The sequence below is a fragment of the Dermacentor andersoni genome, chromosome 9, assembly GCF_023375885.2.
Source record: "Dermacentor andersoni chromosome 9, qqDerAnde1_hic_scaffold, whole genome shotgun sequence".
Taxonomy (NCBI): domain Eukaryota; kingdom Metazoa; phylum Arthropoda; class Arachnida; order Ixodida; family Ixodidae; genus Dermacentor; species Dermacentor andersoni.
The window spans coordinates 108,483,904-108,501,252 of NC_092822.1; the positions used below are offsets into that span (position 1 = coordinate 108,483,904).

A 17,349-nucleotide genomic window follows, 5' to 3' on the forward strand; every position below is an offset into this window, starting at 1 on the left:
ATTGATTACGAGAAAGCGTTTGATTCTGTCGAAACCTCAGCAGTCATGGAGGCATTACAAAATCAGGGTGTAGATATCTATAGATATCTACACCCTGATATCTATAGCGGCTCTACATCTATAGCAGCTCCACAGCCACCGTAGTCCTCCATAAAGAAATCAACAAAATCCCAATAAAGAAAGGCGTCAGGCAGGGAGATACGATCTCTCCAATGCTATTCACAACGTGTTTATAGGAGGTATTCAGAGACCTGGATTGGGAAGAATTGGGGATAAAAGTTAATGGAGAATACCTTAGTAACTTGCAATTCGCTGATGATATTGCCTTGCTTAGTAACTCAGGGGACCAATTGCAATGCATGCTCACTGACCTGGAAAGGCAAAGCAGAAGAGTGGGTCTAAAAATTAATCTGCAGAAAACTAAAGTAATGTTTAACAGTCTCAGAAGAGAACAGCAATTTACAATAGGTAGCGAGGCACTGGAAGTGGTAAGAGAATGTATCTACTTAGCGCAGGTAGTGACGGCGGATCCGGATCATGAGACGGAAATAATCAGAAGAATAAGAATGGGCTAGGGTGCGTTTGGCAAGCATTCTCAGATCATGAACAGCAGGTTGCCATTATCCCTCAAGAGAAAAGTGTATAATAGCTGTGTCTTACCAGTACTCACCTACGGGGCCGAAACCTGGAGGCTTACGAAAAGGGTTCTACATAAATTGAAGACGGCACAACAAGCTATGGAAAGAAGAATGATGGGTGTAACTTTAAGGGATAAGAAAAGAACAGATTGGGTGAAGGAACACCCGTACCAGTGAGGGGAGCAAGGAGAGGAGGCCTCTCCAAGTCAGTAGCCATACAGTTGCCAGTAGCAGTGTGCAAGGAAGCATGTGGGAAAGCTGGCGCACGGGGGTGCGCACGCATCGGCGACAAATTCTGTGACCTTGGATGGCCTCGCATTCGACCTTGCCTCTGACTAGGCAAAGAAATGCTTCGCATTTAGAAATACAAAGGGCCACCAAAACAGAGCCTTGGTGCAATTTTTCCATAGCAGAAGCTGTTTCCCTGCATTGCTTCCAGCTATGCATAAAGTTACCATAACAACAAGGCAATCGCTGCGATAATTCGTGTCGACGAACCATGAAAAAATGTCCTTACAAACAGCTGACGCTGTTAAAGCTGACTATGACAGTCTACTTTGGTAGCCTCTAATAATGTTTATTTAATGTTTGTCAGTGTATATATCTCTCCTTCCTTTTACTTGTTCAAGTAAAAAAACATCCTGCAACAGAAGACTTGTGGGACTACAGTGTTTATGATGTCAGCTTGAACTACATAATCTTCAGCATTATGTACTTCACCCTTTTGCTTTTTGATCTTCTTTGCTGTACAGAGTTGGTGACAAAAGTGTGGGTGCATTACCTGGCCGTTCATATGTTAGCCCTAGGTTTCTTGACCAAGAACTATTTTATCGAACTATACTTTCTCACTTTATGTTTGTTATGTGCAGAAACCAGTGCACGCCGTTTGCTTCTCGCACGATGGAAACCACTTTGCCACAGGAGGCGATGATTGCCAGGTAATTTTGGTACTTTTTATCCTATGGAAAGAATTCAATACTACCAAACATGCTAGAATAAGAGGCATGTTCAAATAAGGGCCGCACCCCCTACTTGGCAGGCCAAGATTTATTAAAGAAAATGTCCATGGACACTGCACATTGTGTGAAGTGTCTTCAAAAATTGCCAGAAGAGCTTTAAACTAGCAGACATATCTAATGGTCTGCATGGCATAGGAAACACCTGTATTCACAAGTGTGCTGCTTAACCGAGCCTGAGCAACAACTAAAGTGAAGAGGACCAGATACACGTCAACCAGATACCAATTTGCCAAGCCGTACGACTGTTCGTTTGATCCCAGGAATATCTGCTTACCATATATACTCGTGTGTAAGTAGCACTTTTTTTTGCGTATCACTTGGGTGTAGGTTATACAAGAGTCAGGCTTATAGCTACACACTGTAGTACCACTGTAACTGTTGTGTAGAATAGTGCAACAACTGGGGACGGATCATAAACATTTTATTTAATTATTCATCACCACCTTCTCGCTCGACACTGTTGGACGAGTTCGCAACGTCAGCATGCTCCCAAAGTTGATAATGTTCGTTGCCATCCACGGCGTTTGATAGCCCCATGACTAAAACACTTTTTTCGATGGTGTCCACTGACAATGAATGCCATGGGTTCAGGACCCAAGCACACACTTGCTGAAGAGATGCTCTCTTCAATCGCCCTGTTCGAGTTTTTTCGTGGCTGCCCATGGCCATCTGCTCGGAGCAACAATACCGAAATTCTGTCTTGAATGGCTGGTTTACACAAAAGTCAAGCGGCAGGAGTATGCTTGTCAAGCCACCTGGAATCACAGCCAAGTCCGTTCGAGAGTTGGACAGCCGAGTCTTCATTGGTCGGTTAGGTCGCGGAACGATGATGGTAATGATGTGCAGCGAATAGCAAAAACTGCCTGGGGCCATCTTGTAGCACTTCGCGGCACTATAGGCCCTCATTGACAGGCGAAACATTGGTTTTAGGCGCCTTTACAATTTCTTTTTAAAAATTTTTGCATCCCAATGTGGGGGGTGCGGGTTATATGCAAGGGCGGCTTATTCAAGAGTAAATACAGTGGTTATCTTCCTTTACAGTTTGTTTTGCCTTGGCTCAACCAAGACAGAGTGAACAAACCAACACGTTTAGCTCAATTTTTAGCTACCTGGATCGTCTTAGATGGACCACACACCCGCACTGTGACAACTGTGATGCTTTCAAAACTGCGGAACCCATTTTGTTGGAATGTCCAGCTTTCTGCATAGACAAAAGGGCTTGTTATTTTAGTGGAATGGGTTCTGCTTCCCAAAGACCACTAGCACTAGGAGAATGCTATGTCCTCCTATGCCTTCGTCTTCAAAGCAACCTCAAGCTTCAAAATTGTTTTTCATATTCCTTCAAGATATTGGCATAAATGACACGCACCAGCCTTCTTTTACATAAACACCATTACCTTTGTTGCACCCTGTGCATACCATAATCATTTATTTTATTTGCCTATACTTCTTGCCCGTTTTTTTTTTTTGCCCTTTTCCTCCTAAAGCCCTTCTGTTCCCCATCTCCTTCCCTGTGCGAAGCAGCATGTAGGCGCCTACATATTTGCCAGCAGAATTCCCTGCACTTAATAAAGAGCCTCCTCTTTTATGCAAAGCATTCTTCTCCGAGTCGAGTCAGGTTTTTGTGTCTCATCTTATCGCTTTCGTGAATCAATGAGTAGGCAACTGCAGCCGTCTGCAGTCAAGAATGGGAAGTAGCTGACACTTTGGTTGGCGGTCACTTGCAGGAGAACCAGCCAAGCACGTTAAGTGGGAGCGATGTCGATGCTCGATCTTGAATAGCTGTGCAAAGTGAGCATCAAACTGCAGGTTTAGATGCGGTAGCAGAGTGCTCACAAGGAAAACATTCGTTCGTCCTCTCGCTCCCTCAGTCTACGTCTTAAAGCACTAGGCAATAGCAAAGCAGCAAACTGTGTCTCATGCCGTCGGGGGCCCCGCCGGCTCAACACACGTCGGCGTTTCCTGATGCAACAATTCGCACAATGCTTTGCATTACCTGCATGTCAACTGCACTTGAGTCTGCCCCATTTTATTTCGGCTCGTAACGGCTGTCGGCAGTCTAACTAGATCCACACTGATGTTAGTGCAATCTTTCTTGCCACCGTACATAGGTGTTCCTGTGGAAAAGCCACGACGCTGATTTGGCTGCAGAGGAGCAGTCTGGCAGTGGTGATGCCGGCACACGAAGCAGCGACAGTGGGGAGCCAGCGGTTGTGACCACAACGGCGGCAGCGAAGCCAGTGGCTGCAGTGCGCTCCGTGGCACAGGTCTCTGCTCTGAACCAGGTGCGCACCGCCCTTTCTGTGCGTTCAGCACTGCTGTAAATACGCCGTTGAGGCACTCGAAAGGAGTCAGAGCAGTTAACTGGACTGCAGTTGAGCATTCTGCAGTCTAACCCACTTACAACAATATTGAAGTGCCAAGAAAATCTCATTGTATTAACCAATAATTGTGATAACCAGGTTGCACAAAAACAAAGCAAAGGGGACAAACATCCCAACATTTTAATTGACAAAAAAAGTACAGTTAAACACAATTTTAACATTACTCAGTTGTAACAATGAGCAGCTGTCCCATTGTGAACATTTTTCTTTATGTCTGTTCCATGGTAAAATAGTCTGCTTAATAGAATGTTTCAACACTGCATTATTAGCTATAACGATTAAGTCTGGCTACTAGGTGTTTCCTCTGAAAAGAAATAGACCTGAAAATCGTCAAAAAAAAAAAAATTGACAGTGCCCATCTCGCGATGACTGTCGACGGTAATGCATTACCACCTATACACCTGCTAATTGTTTTCCCACCTACCACAGTCACTGGGTAGTCCGTGGTCAAATGGGCAGCGCATCGGGCTGCGCTGAGGGAACAGAGTTCAAAACCAACCATCGGACCAACTTGGGTCATTGAGTATGTGGTGATGTGTACATGTCCCGTCCTCAACGAACCTCTTTCACGCAGACATGGGTCACTGCATGCACTGACCCATGTCTGCGTGCAGAGAAGTGAAGGGGAGCATGGCGTCACTCTACCGTTTTAGGGTTTCCATTGACAGAAGGTGAAACAGTGCAACCGTCGACCAAAACTTAATAACCACAGCCACTGCATTGTCCATATTGACCTTGAAGACAATGTGGAGGAATTGCTTTGCAGGCATTGTTTAAACGTTTTCCTAGTAACGGCAGATTCGATTCATTGCCTTTCCAATGAATCGAATTTGCCGTTTGCTCGCCTGCCGAGTTTGCTCGTAAGCAGGTGAAGCTTAACGAAGCAAAACGGCTTGACTTATCGGCAGAGTGGTTGTTGTCACTTTGTAATAAGACTGCGGCAGTAGAATGAGTGTGTTGCTAATTTCTGTACGTTTAGAAGGGCAGTCAACATATAGTGAACTACTGATCTAATGACCACTTTTCACAGAACTATTTAGTTCGTTGTAAGCTGGTTTGATTGTACTATACTCAAGACTGGAATAGATGCATTTGGAACATAGTTCCAAAATTTAATTGAATTAGCAGCCTGTAATGGTATACTAATTGTGAATGTGGTGCAAAATGGGCATGGCACCTGTGGTGTAAGTGTAAATTTTTGGTTGTTGTCTGGCCTCCCCGCTCTAATGCTATCAAGATGCTGTGAGTACTGTGTGTAAATAAATAAAAGGGCCAAAAGGGGTTGACACTTTCAGACGTACCTACTGCATGAATAACTGATATGCTTTATGAATGCTTTTTGTCTTTTTAGTATTGCATATTTATTTATTTTCCTCTAGTTTTCCTTATGTACAATAGTTTAAACATCTTGTCGGCCTTTTCTATTTACACAATTAAAATGCCTGCTTTTCTTTCATGTATATTTTCTAGAAGTGGGCGAATATCAACCTTCTCGAATACGAATACTAGTACGTATCAAATATTGAATAGTCAAATGCAGACACATATATTTACAGAAGGAACATTTATATCGGTATGATTAGCCAAGCTTGTACTGCCTAGTGAAAAAAAAAAGAAAGAAATCTAATTATCACAGACAATTGCAGTGTTTCATGCATAACATCACTTATTGTCATTAAAAGAACTGCAGGAAATTCCTCTGAGCATCTTTAGACCCTAGTTGCAAACAAGCTTTTCAAAAACGAATGGCTGCTATGTGACTGGCTTTTCAAAAATACTAAATAAGCAGTTTTTGAAGAAACAATCAAGTTGTGGACAGAGAAAAGAAAAAATTGCTGAAGGGCTTGCATGTGGTATACACATGGAAAAGAGCCCATTGCAAGGAAAACATTGGAGGTTGTAGCATAAACGAAAAAGATTTGTAGGACACTTAAGCTTTGCCTTTAAGAGTGGAATGCGATAGCATTCAAAGATTCCGAGACTGCTTCTCATGCATCCCGACAACTGTAGTTTATGTAACCATAAACTTAATGTTACCACATAATGCATAATGTTTACCGGAAAATGCTGGTGGCGAATGCTATGCATAAAGGTGAGCTTTCTGGTAGAAACGCGGCTTCTTGTGTGGGCAGCGGATGCGCAGAGGCAAGCGCCATCTGCATGGTGTTGTTGCAAGGAAGCGAGCGCAACACGCCTCTATATGAATGGTAGAAACGCTGGAAAGGGGGTTTATGTCTGAGTTTCCGCATTACAGAATGATGTTTTCTGGTGTATTCAAATTGCAATCCGACGCTATCATGTTTGTACGTTGTGTTTAGGATGTACTTTACGATTTTTGTGACGCATCTTACTTTGAGGAATTCAATTAGTTTAGTAATGCCTCGGCACCACATGGAGGGCCTGCGTGGTTGTGGTTTGGAATGATTTTTCGCCAAATGACATCTGATGCAAGATGCCGACACCAGATTTTTTGCAACATGGGGCCCTTAACGCTATCACATTAAAACTGCTTCATGACTAAACTGAAAGGAACACTAAATGACAGGCTATAAGCAAAAATCACCTGTTGTCATGTAGGCTTCTGCCTCTAAATTAAATAAACCTGCATCACTCATTTTGTTTTTCGATTGCTTCAAAATCCTTTTTCGTTGTTTCATTTCTGATAACTTGCAATACCTTGTTTAGCATTCAGAGAACAGTAGCCCAACTTTAACAGTCGGTTGTTGTGGAATATGTGGTTAGTTTCTATATGCAAGAATACCAAAAAGTTCCGTTTTTTATACGAGTATGAATAGTTAGAATATTTAGTAATTATTCAATTCGTTTTCGAAACTTCGAATATTTGCACACCCCTAATTTTTTCGTTCAGATGTGTCTGTGTGTGACACATTGTGTAACAGTTGCCCTCCCCCCCTTTACCACCTCCATATGTACCTCTCTTGGGATCTTTAGTGTATGTAAATAAATATGTATCACTTACACCTCAAGAGCGAAATGTTATTCTTACGTGGCGAGAAGTTTCTCAACATGGATGTGCTTGGTGAAGGTGAGAGCTCAGAAAAAGAGAGAGGTAGACTAGGACAAGCTGATTCGTTAGCTTACATTGTGTGAACTGTGATAGTGACTATATCATACCTGCCAACTCTTCCGAATTTTCCGTAAAATGTACGAATTTCGAGCAGTCTTACCATTTTACGAATCTTGCTTGAAATTTTATGGAAAACATTTTATTTGCGAAAAAAAGAAACTTGAAAGTGTAGTAAAACTACACCCTGGTAGCTTGCGCCGCCACGAGAGGTCAGTACGTATGCATGGTATCATCACCAGCAGCTGCAAGGTTGTAGTGTTTTCTGTCGTCTACTAGGGGGAGTCACGAATCCATATCCAAAGCTTGATAGTGCCGATAGCGCCTCTAGCACCTCCGCAAACCTGTTGCCATGCTGTTGCCTTTGTTTTCGCGGGCTCATGGGTTTAGACTTCAGTCGCTTCAGTCACTGCAGTGTTGGCCTCGCGTTTTTTGTGACCAGCTGCCGCGTCAGACGCAGTGCAACTCCGGCCTGTAGCAGCTTTGCAGTGCAATGGCGGGCTCGAAGCCCCGACAGTACTTCCAAGCGTTTTAAAAATTGTACACGGCCGAGTTTCCGTGCTTCATGCCGTCAAAGAAAGGGGAGAAGTTCGGATTCTGCACCACTTGTGCCTGTGATGTGAACATCTCGCATGACGGCAAGTCTGACATGAAGGTCCACATAGCTTCGGAAAAGCATTAGGGATGCATGCGAGCCGCGGACAGCCAGCCAAGCCTAGCAAGTTTTGTACGCAGTGACAACGACCTTGGTGTGATTCGTGCAGAATACCTCTTCACGGTGTTTTTAGTTGAACACAACATCCTGCTGAGTGCCAGCGATCATGCCATATCGCTTTTCCAGAAGATGTTCCCCAAGTGCGAAGAAGCAAAACGCTATGCCTGTGGACGAACAAAGACGATGTCAATTGTTCGGGAAATGCCGCCAAAGCGGAAACTCCTTTACTGGATGCCCGAAAACAGCAAGTGTTTTCGATCGCTGTGGATGGCAGTAACAATAGGGGTACACAGCTTTACCCTATTGTTGCGACATACAGTCGAACCCGGCTATATCGAACTCGCGAAAAAACGCCTCTCAATTCAATATAGAGCATAATTCAATATAAGCCTGCTAAATATTTGGATGTCATAAAAGCACATACCATTTATACAATCACTTTATTGATGAAACTAGCTTAGTATCGCATGAAATAGTCCTGCATTTTCTTCTGCTTGAGCAACTTCGCTGCCTGCGACGCACGCACTTCTCCACATTGTCTAAGGAGTCGGAGCAGCTGAGGCCGCAACCTTCTGCATTCGCGCAGAAGCACCGGGCTAGTGCAAGTGCACCAATCACTTCGGAGGGTGTAGGCAAAGGACTGTCGTTGCTTTCCTCATTGTGCCCCCTTTCGTTTGTGCTCGGTACGATGTCGGCAATATGGTCTTCGTTTTCGTGGTTGCGAGACCATCATTAGCACTCACAAACTCGTCCACCGTTGATTCGTCAACAGCTTCCGGAAATTCTGACAGCTCACTCCAAACTTGGGCAACACCGGCAACGGCATCATTGCATTCATCAGAATTTACCACCGTCACCGAGCACGCAGAAGCCGGCACGGCTGAAGCAATTTCGGATGAACCACTCGTACACAGCCGTGCGTACGTGTTGGGCGCCACGGGCACCGGGTCGTGAGTTTGGTCGCTTCTAGCCCTAATCTCCCCCTTATTCTTCAAGATCGTGCCGAGAGTGCTCCTCGGAATCTTGCACACTGCGAGGACATCCAACTTCTCACTGCGTTCGACCCGATTTATGATTTCGAGCTTCACGACGAAAGGCGAATTCTGCCGCTCCATCACGGCAACACTGCGGGAGAAGGCCCACAAGGAGCACACACAATGAACCAGAAAAGCAGCTAGACAACTCGCACTTTCGCCATCTTGCACGACGAGGGCAGCCTCTGATTGGCTGTCTGAGCAAGTGATGCGGGTGTGGCAGGATCATTTTTTGCAGGAGGGTGTCGACGGCTCGTCCGAAGCAGCGCAGTCACGGTAGGGAGAGCAGTTGAATGGAGCCGTGCCGCCGGGTTTGTCTGCCGCTGCAACGTAAAGCCAAATTCTGGGAGCACTTTTCCGCCACTTGACGTTTGATATATCGGCAGTCGTTGGTATTTTTCTTCGATGTAAGCATAATTTTTTCTATATATGTTCATTGTAACTATACCTTGTCCAGAAATTATTCGATATATAGAATAATTCTATGTAAACGGTTCTATATAGTCTCGTTTGACTGTATTTCGTTAAAGAAACGAGTAGTCGAAAGCCGCCTTCTCTGCCTTGGGACAATCCACGGGGAAGCGACAGGTCACAAGATTGCAAATCTGGTTCTGGACGAGACGGAGTCTCGGGATTTGCCTGTTGCTATGTTGCTATGTGTTGGCTATGTGTTCGGACAATGCCAATGTCATGATCGGCAAGAAAAAGTGTTCCTACTTTACTGAGAGAGGCTCAACCAGGTTTGATAGGGGTTGGTTGCCCATGCCATCTCAACAACTTAGCCGCTCAAAGAGAAGTTTCATGTCTTCCTGTAAAGGTTGATGAGGCTTTGGGTGACATATTTTTTTACCTAGAGAAATGCTCGAAATGGCAAGATCGACTTAAATAGTTCCAAAACATACATGACGCCGAGGTCAGAAAGATGTTGAAGCATTCGTCGACATGTTGGCTGTCGCTGGAAAAGTGTTTGAAGAGGCTGCTTGACCAGTGGAAACCACAACTTTCTTTATCTGAAACAAAGCAGTGCAACAAGCTTTGGAGTCATTCCAAATTCCAAAGACTTCCTCACAAACCTCCAAGGACCCTACACTGACCCCAAAGTTAGCTGAACATCTTCACAATGCTGCTGCAGGCCTTGGGGAAAAAAGCACCGATGGCAATGAACTCTCACTAAAGAGGAAGGGAGCTCATTCTGGATCTCAAGCAAAACTGAAACTTCATAGTACCAAGGATTCTGGGGAAGCCAGCCACGTGACCCGTGAGGAGCGCCTGTTCTTATTTTTTGTCATCGGAGCTAAACAGGGCATGCTGTCTTTCTCTTCAAGATGTTATACCGCTTTTTGAGAAGGCACACTGCCTTCTTCAGGCACAGGCTCCTCAGCTTCATGTACTGAGGTGCCTCTTGAACTGCTTTTTCGAGGACCTGATGACTAGATTTGTGCGCCCAGCTGTTGCCAAGGCATGTCAGTCATTGCTGGAAGTTGACTGTGGAGCTGCAGAGAACCAGAACGGTTATGAATACATAGTTATTGGCAGCACAACCTACTCTGTGGTTTAGACACTGAGCTGCATTGAGAGAGAGCAGTTCTTCTGTGCTGTATGTCTGTACTTAACGGCAGCGTGCGATTATATTCGCCACGAATTCCCGCTAGAAGACGTCAATCGTGAGATGGCTGAAGTTGCTCAAGTACAAGCTCTGGAAACTGCTTCATTCAACAGCGTACATCATTTTATTATGGTGTTCTCTGCTATCCTACCCCAGAAGAGTGGCGAATCAAAAGAAGCAATCGACGCACTTGAAGTCGAGTTTGCCAACTTGCAAGCATATCAGGTTCCAGCCAACATATTGAATGAGCCAAGGTGCGACATGCAGTGGTCGCAATTAGGAAGCATTTCAAGCGTTGAAGGATCGCTCAGGTTCCACAGAATTTCAATGGTTATGCTGGGTATTCTCTCAATTCCCCATAGCAATGCTGAATGCGAGAGGATATTCAGCACTGTGAACAAAACTCGAACAGAGTTTCGCTCATCTGTGTTTAAGAAAACACTCGAAAGTCTGCCGATGATCAAGGGGCACCAAAGTGGTACTTGCTTTGAGCAAACGTACATGGAGAAGTTTCTGAAGCCACAAAGTCAGCAACAGCAAAATCATTGCAAAAATAAATTGTGTCCCAGTGGAGTTTTCGCTCTCTACTCTCCAGGGCACAGATCTCACTTGCAGTTGTGAAAATGTGAGTAAGCTTGTCGCAAAAAAAAAGATCTCTTAAAAAAAGGAAAGTGCTGCCATGCATCCCCCCCCCCCCCTGCTGCCACGATAGTTTTACAAATTTCCAAATCTTCAGGTTGGCAGGCACGCTATATACCCCATTTCATACTTTGCAGGAAATTCTGCGGGAACTACATAAGTAGTGCAGACATGTAAATGTATCTCATCTTGCATTCTTTAATGAGCTGGCCTTTGATCTGCAACGTCTTCAACAGAAGAACTTCTCTACATGCTATAACACATCTGTTTAGTGTTGTATCAATTCACCTACTGTTTCTATGCCTTGAGCTTCCAGTACATGGTGCTCTATGTTTCGGTCACAGATGCAAGCAATGTGCTGTGGTCGCTGTGCAGCGAGTGTAGCCGAGTAAATGGGGCTCCGTTTATTGTTCCATAGTTATGATGCAGACTTGTGATGTCCTCAATCTAATAATTGCTTCTGTAAAGAAGCATATTCATGCCTTAGCGAGCCTTAGTGAGACTTTGTGACTGTAACACATGAACTCAATGTAACACCAAAAAACCTAGCGCATTTCTATTTCTTGCTGTCATGTGAAAGGCAGTATTTTTCTGTTGTGAATGCAGGTCGTGCGAAAATTTGCTGTAACAACTGTAGCACAGCCTGTAATGTGTTAAACGTAATAGAAAAAGTAAGAGGAAGCTTGAGTAAAAAAAGAATGGACTACTGTGTAATAAATGGAAGCACGCCATTTTGACCATTCTAAAGTCTTTTTTTTTTTCTCATCCAGCGTTCCAGTGACCAGAGGCAGGAAGTGACCACTTCTGCCAATGGCTCCAGTTTCAAAGCCAGGTTTGAGCTAGTGGTCAGTCAACTGACTGCCCAAATGGAGCAACTCAGCCAGGTGTGTATCGCAGATGTATTTATGAGTGTTGCCATAGCATGTAGGGCACAACACTATACTACTTCGTTTTAGCATACAACGCTGTGGAAGGTATGCAAGAAGTTCAGTCATCTAAAGGTATTGCACTGCAAATTTCGGAATCAAATCTTGTGGTCACATATGCTTACTGTACTTACACATGCCTGTGCATCAGGCTGCTAATGAAAAACTTGAAAAAGGTAGCAGTGAAAAACAACATAATCTAAAACGACATATTAACTGCCATATAATACAGGTTGATCATTTTCTAGAGATGAAACTTCTTTTAATTTATTACTGAGCATAAATAAAGAACATTTTTGCATAACGGTTGGCAAAACATGTCGAACTCTGATATTTACTCATGCAATAAACCCACTTCTTTTTTTAAAAAGCTCCAACTCCAGCTGATTTTTAGAGCCATGTTTTTTTATTTACGTTAGTCTCACATCACAGCCTATCACTTTGCTGAACAATTGTTTAATGGCATCCAAATATTTGGGCGCCATTGCATGAATGTTATTTCATAAATGAAATGAATATTTGTGATGCAGATCATTCTAGCTGTGACTGTGGACAAGAGAGACTGTTCATAGCATCCTCACAGGACCAACTCTGCAATTTGTTTTAATGAACACTCAACATCTTCAATAATCAAGGTTGTTGATCAGATAATCTTTGGTTGGTATTTTTCCAACCCTAAAATTTGCAGGTGTGATAGCATAAGGATTCCCTTCCGCTAGATCTTCTCTGTTTCTTATTATAGCACTCATGACCAGCCAATGACCAGCCAATCCTTGCCGTAATGTAGGTGGAGCACTGCTCAGGAAAATGAATAGAAATGGAATATAATTATTATGTTATCCCAGCCCTAGTTTCAAGTTGATTTGGCACTCTTGTATATGGCCCCTCTATGCACCATTTCAGCTTCTCTTGCTGTTCCCATCTGCAACCAAAAAATTGTGTGTCACATATAAAATAAAGATATAGGTGCACGTCATGTAATTCGATGTAGAATTAAGTCTCATATCTTTATGTCACAAGATATGACGTATTCATTACACGAAAGGTGTCGAAGTTCTGTACCTATTTACCACCAAACAAGCGAAGTGACATGTTTTCTGCGACCAGCCGCCGCAACCCATCATCTGCAATCACGACCATAACATAGTATGCCACATGCTGGAAGCGCAAAGGGGCACAAATACAGTTAAACCTCTATACAGTCGCCGACCGTTTATTCGGACCTCACGGGGACTGCGGAAATGTCTGAATAAACAGGGGTCCGAAAAAGCAGATAAAGAAAAAACAAGAAATCCTTTATTTCCATGCACTTATTCGGGCTCGGTAGTAGGCTTGAAGAAATCGTGAATGCACCGTTGCACGCTGTTCCGTTTACGCGCAATCAGATAAGCCTGAATCTCGGAGAGAGTCATACGCTCACTATAGGCGGCTGAAAGCACAGTCACTGCTTGTACACGGTCCGCATGCAACGGCAGCGTAGCACATGGTCTGTCATCTTCCAACTCGGAGTCATCATCCGGCGGTGCAGCAGAAACCTGACGAATGACCTCGCCGTCGTCGAGTTCTGCGCATGTCAGTACAGCAGTGTCAGCACCTGTGAAACTGTCAAATGAGACGGTGTCCGGAATCGCAGTGCAACCACTGCGCAGGTCTCAGCAGAACAATTTCGGCGTCAGTAGGGAGCACATCTGAAGGTGACAAATCCTAGGCCTCCTGGCACCCGCTTGCCGGCATTCCCCAGCGCAGTATGCGCGGGCACTGTCAGCGCCATTAGACACTTGATGCGATGTTTCCGTATACCAAGTTGGATCACCGCAACTTTGACACATCACACAAAGCAAACACCACCACGCCGTCACGCCGACACCAGTCGCACAAACAAAGAATGTGGCCTACTCGCAGCGTCGTGCACGAAGAAACAAATCAGCTGCTAGATTGTCTTGACATGGCTTACTAAGCTGAGACCGGAACTGCTGTGGCCACAAACCAGGCAGAAACGATGATGATGAGCGGGGATTTGCAGTAGCGCCACTTCGTGGGGCAGCAAGGAGGCTCCGTTCAAAACAAAAATGGCCGTCAGCAAGTCGAACCATGCACCGATCAGAGTTGGTGCATGGTGCTTTCGGTCAAGTTGGCTCAAGGAGTGTCCGAAAAATCAGATGAGAGGTTGCAAAGTCTCCAAACTTTTTGCAGTTATACATTATGGTCTATGGGGAGAATGGCGGTGCCGCGAAGCAGACTGAATAATCGAGCATGTCCGAATTTTTGGAGTCCGAAAAATCAGTCGGCGACTGTATAACGATGTGAGGAAACTAAGCAGTTTGCTTCGGTATATCGAAATTTTGTTGTATTGAAATTCATCTCTTTATGCGAATAAGTACTGTTGCAGTTGCATTGGGGGCCGCAGAGTTTTTTTAATTATCGGGCAATTGTAAAAAGCAAATTTGAATGAGAAAAAAAAAATTCATTTTGTTGAATTTGAGAGTCGGCGACAAAAGATGTGGTTTCGTGACATGTTGACCATGTCTCCACACTGGCAGTACTAAGTGAAGCCACCCACGCTTTCGCATCCACTCCACCCACCGCACCTGATAGTGTCGCCTGCAATGGGACTACGCTCTCACGAAAAGCGCCGGCAGTGGAGAGTGAATGCTTCGTCTGCTTCTCGCTTCAACACATCTCTGAAACTCGAGATTACGCAAACTCTAGTACTAAACATCCAGGAAGACAGCGCACTTGACGCATGTAATTTCCAAGTGTCCACTCTTTGCACATGCAGTAGATAACTCTAAAACAGAGCATGAGAGCTGTGCATGTGCAACCATGGCTGCACTAAAATAGAAACGCACGCCAACCTGCCCCCAGCCTCGTGCACGCTTCGTGATACCGCGAGCTCGCTCGCCTCTACCCCCTTTTTCCCCTTGTTCGTGTGGGAAGACAGCACTCGTCAAGCCACCCTCCTTCTCGGCTCACCCTCGCACAGTTTCACTCGCACCCAAAGCATACGGCGCGCGATAGTATCTTATTGCACACGGACTTTATACAGAACATGATGCCGCTGCACTTCGGCAGTGGCTCTTGGTCACATGGTGCACGATTTGAAAAGGGCATGTTTGCAAGGAGCAATTTGTAATTCAACTGTTTGACCATCTGCATTCGCAGAAGTTTCCGTTTATTGTCTCGATGGTATTCCTTTGTGATGGCAGTGCAGTTTCAGTATATTGAAATCATGTTAAATGTACTTTGTTATAAATTGAGATTCTAAAGACATGGTGTTCTGTAGGAGTTATACAAAGATAAATACTTTGTTGTGTTCAAGTAAGTTGTATCCAGGCTTATCTGTAAGCCATAATTTGACGTAAACTTGCATTCACAAGTTTTTACAAAACAGTTCGATCCCATTGATAGACCCGATTTATGATGTATGCCGGTTTGCTAAAGTTACCCATGTTCACCCATGTTATGCGGTGAAGCATATAAAGGGCGGAAAAGGGCCGCTGTCACGGAACATGTAGTTTGTGTTCCTAAATTGTACACGCATGCACACACCTTCTCCAGCCAAAATACGAGTGTTGAGATGTCCAATAACTGTGCTGGCAGCCACCCAGGCCTGTTTCCGACGTTGCTGTGGTGATTTGGGGCCTTCTTTACTGTTCCGTTTTTCCTGGCTGTTACATTTTGCTTCCATGGTTCCTTGAAAAGCGTATCGGCAGGCCTGTTTCCGACGTTGCTGTGGTGATTTGGGGCCTTCTTTACTGTTCCGTTTTTCCTGGCTGTTACATTTTGCTTCCATGGTTCCTTGAAAAGCGTATCGGCAGGGTTTGTCTGTATATGAAGTAGGTGTTCTGTCGAAATCATAGAAGATTAAACAATAATTGTACTGCGAAGCGCGTGGAGTGAGACTTCTGTGACCATACTAATGTAGCTTTCGTAGCGTTCCCTGCTTAGTATAAAACGAAGCATAGTTCAGCCACCTGTGCAGGTTGCTTGTGTTCACAAGTTCATTGGCGCCTCACGACTTCTTTTACGCAGGCCGTGTCTACTCTAAACTCAAAAGTGACGGCGCTCGAGTCAGTTGTGAGGGAGCAACACGTGGCAGTGCAGCAGCAGCTGGATCAGCCTGAGCCAAGTCAGCCGGAGCACAATGGTGCCACCTGTGCCGACTGACGCCCCTCGGCCATCCTTCGTCATCCTCATTTGGGTGGGACGTGACAGTGGACTTGCTTAAGCCCCACCAGTGACTTGCGTGTACCGTAAAAACCCGCATTTAATATAGACCACAAATAAATACGAGGCGAGATTTGGGGATAGTAAAAATTAAAAGTTTCATCCACAACAAGTGAGGCAAACTCAGCGAAAACATTTATTTGCATTGGACTTCTCGCTTCAATCATCGTTGTCCTCTGCTACGCTAGCGCTGTCTTAGACAGTTCCTCATCCAAGAACTCTTTCCAGATATAGTCATTGTCTGTGCCATTGAGCATGTTTGGAGTGCCACACTTGTTAAAAGCACAACACAGAAGGTCCTCTGGGATGCTCGCCCATGCCAGATCCACGATGGTGCCTAGATGGCACCCCCTGTATGCTAGAGAATGATGGTAATTATGCACCAGTTACGAAACCAAAGCTTTGAGCCCCATGTCTGGCTGAAATTTTGGTATGTATGTGGCGGAAATTTGAGATGTCAATAAGTGGAAAAAATCCTCGTATTAATGCAGGTTCTTACGGTACTTAGTTTTTAGCGCGCAGTTTGACATCGCAGTTTGACACCGTGCAGTGTGTTGGGTGTCAGAAGCTACCGAGTGAAACTAATAAATTCTATATGACTTTTTAAACGGCGTGTCGGAGCCTCCTCTGTGTTCTTGTGTTCATTTTACCCTTTACGAACAAGCACTGCCTAGAGGAAAGAAAAGAACAAGGAAGAATTTTTTTCTTGCACAGTGTTAGTTGTAAGTATGAGTTTTTTTGGCTAAATGTCTTGGGCTGACATTGAATGACAGCAAGCATCATTTGTTGGATTAGAGCAGGAACGGAGGACTGTGAAAAAAAGGTTTGGCTTGAGACTCGCTTTCTTTCTGAAAGCATGTTTAGAGGAGAAAAATTTGTGTAAGATCACTGGCTGTACTTGTATTACACAGTTAAGGTAGAGAAATGCACCTGTTTTAAATAAGCACCTGTTCTATATCTTACAACAACTGCCTGTACAAGTTCCAAACCATAGAGGTGGCTTGGAACAGAGCTCACTTGCCATGTTGTGCCTGGTGTTGTCCGCAGGTATCACACCTATTGCTGAAAATATTTCC

At 44.5% G+C, this 17,349-nt stretch overlaps 1 protein-coding gene across 1 annotated transcript in view; it reads left to right on the plus strand.

Moving 5' to 3' along the window:
* LOC126528484 (uncharacterized) overlaps positions 1 to 16,881 on the plus strand; it is a 134,854-nt gene extending 117,973 nt beyond the window's left edge. The window contains exons 10-13 of the mRNA XM_050176362.3: positions 1,508 to 1,576; positions 3,769 to 3,942; positions 11,891 to 12,004; positions 16,079 to 16,881. Coding sequence (XP_050032319.2) covers positions 1,508 to 1,576; positions 3,769 to 3,942; positions 11,891 to 12,004; positions 16,079 to 16,213 — 492 coding nt within the window. The 3' untranslated portion in view covers positions 16,214 to 16,881. The remainder of the gene's footprint in view (positions 1 to 1,507; positions 1,577 to 3,768; positions 3,943 to 11,890; positions 12,005 to 16,078) is intronic.
* The last annotated feature ends 468 nt before the right edge of the window (positions 16,882 to 17,349 follow it).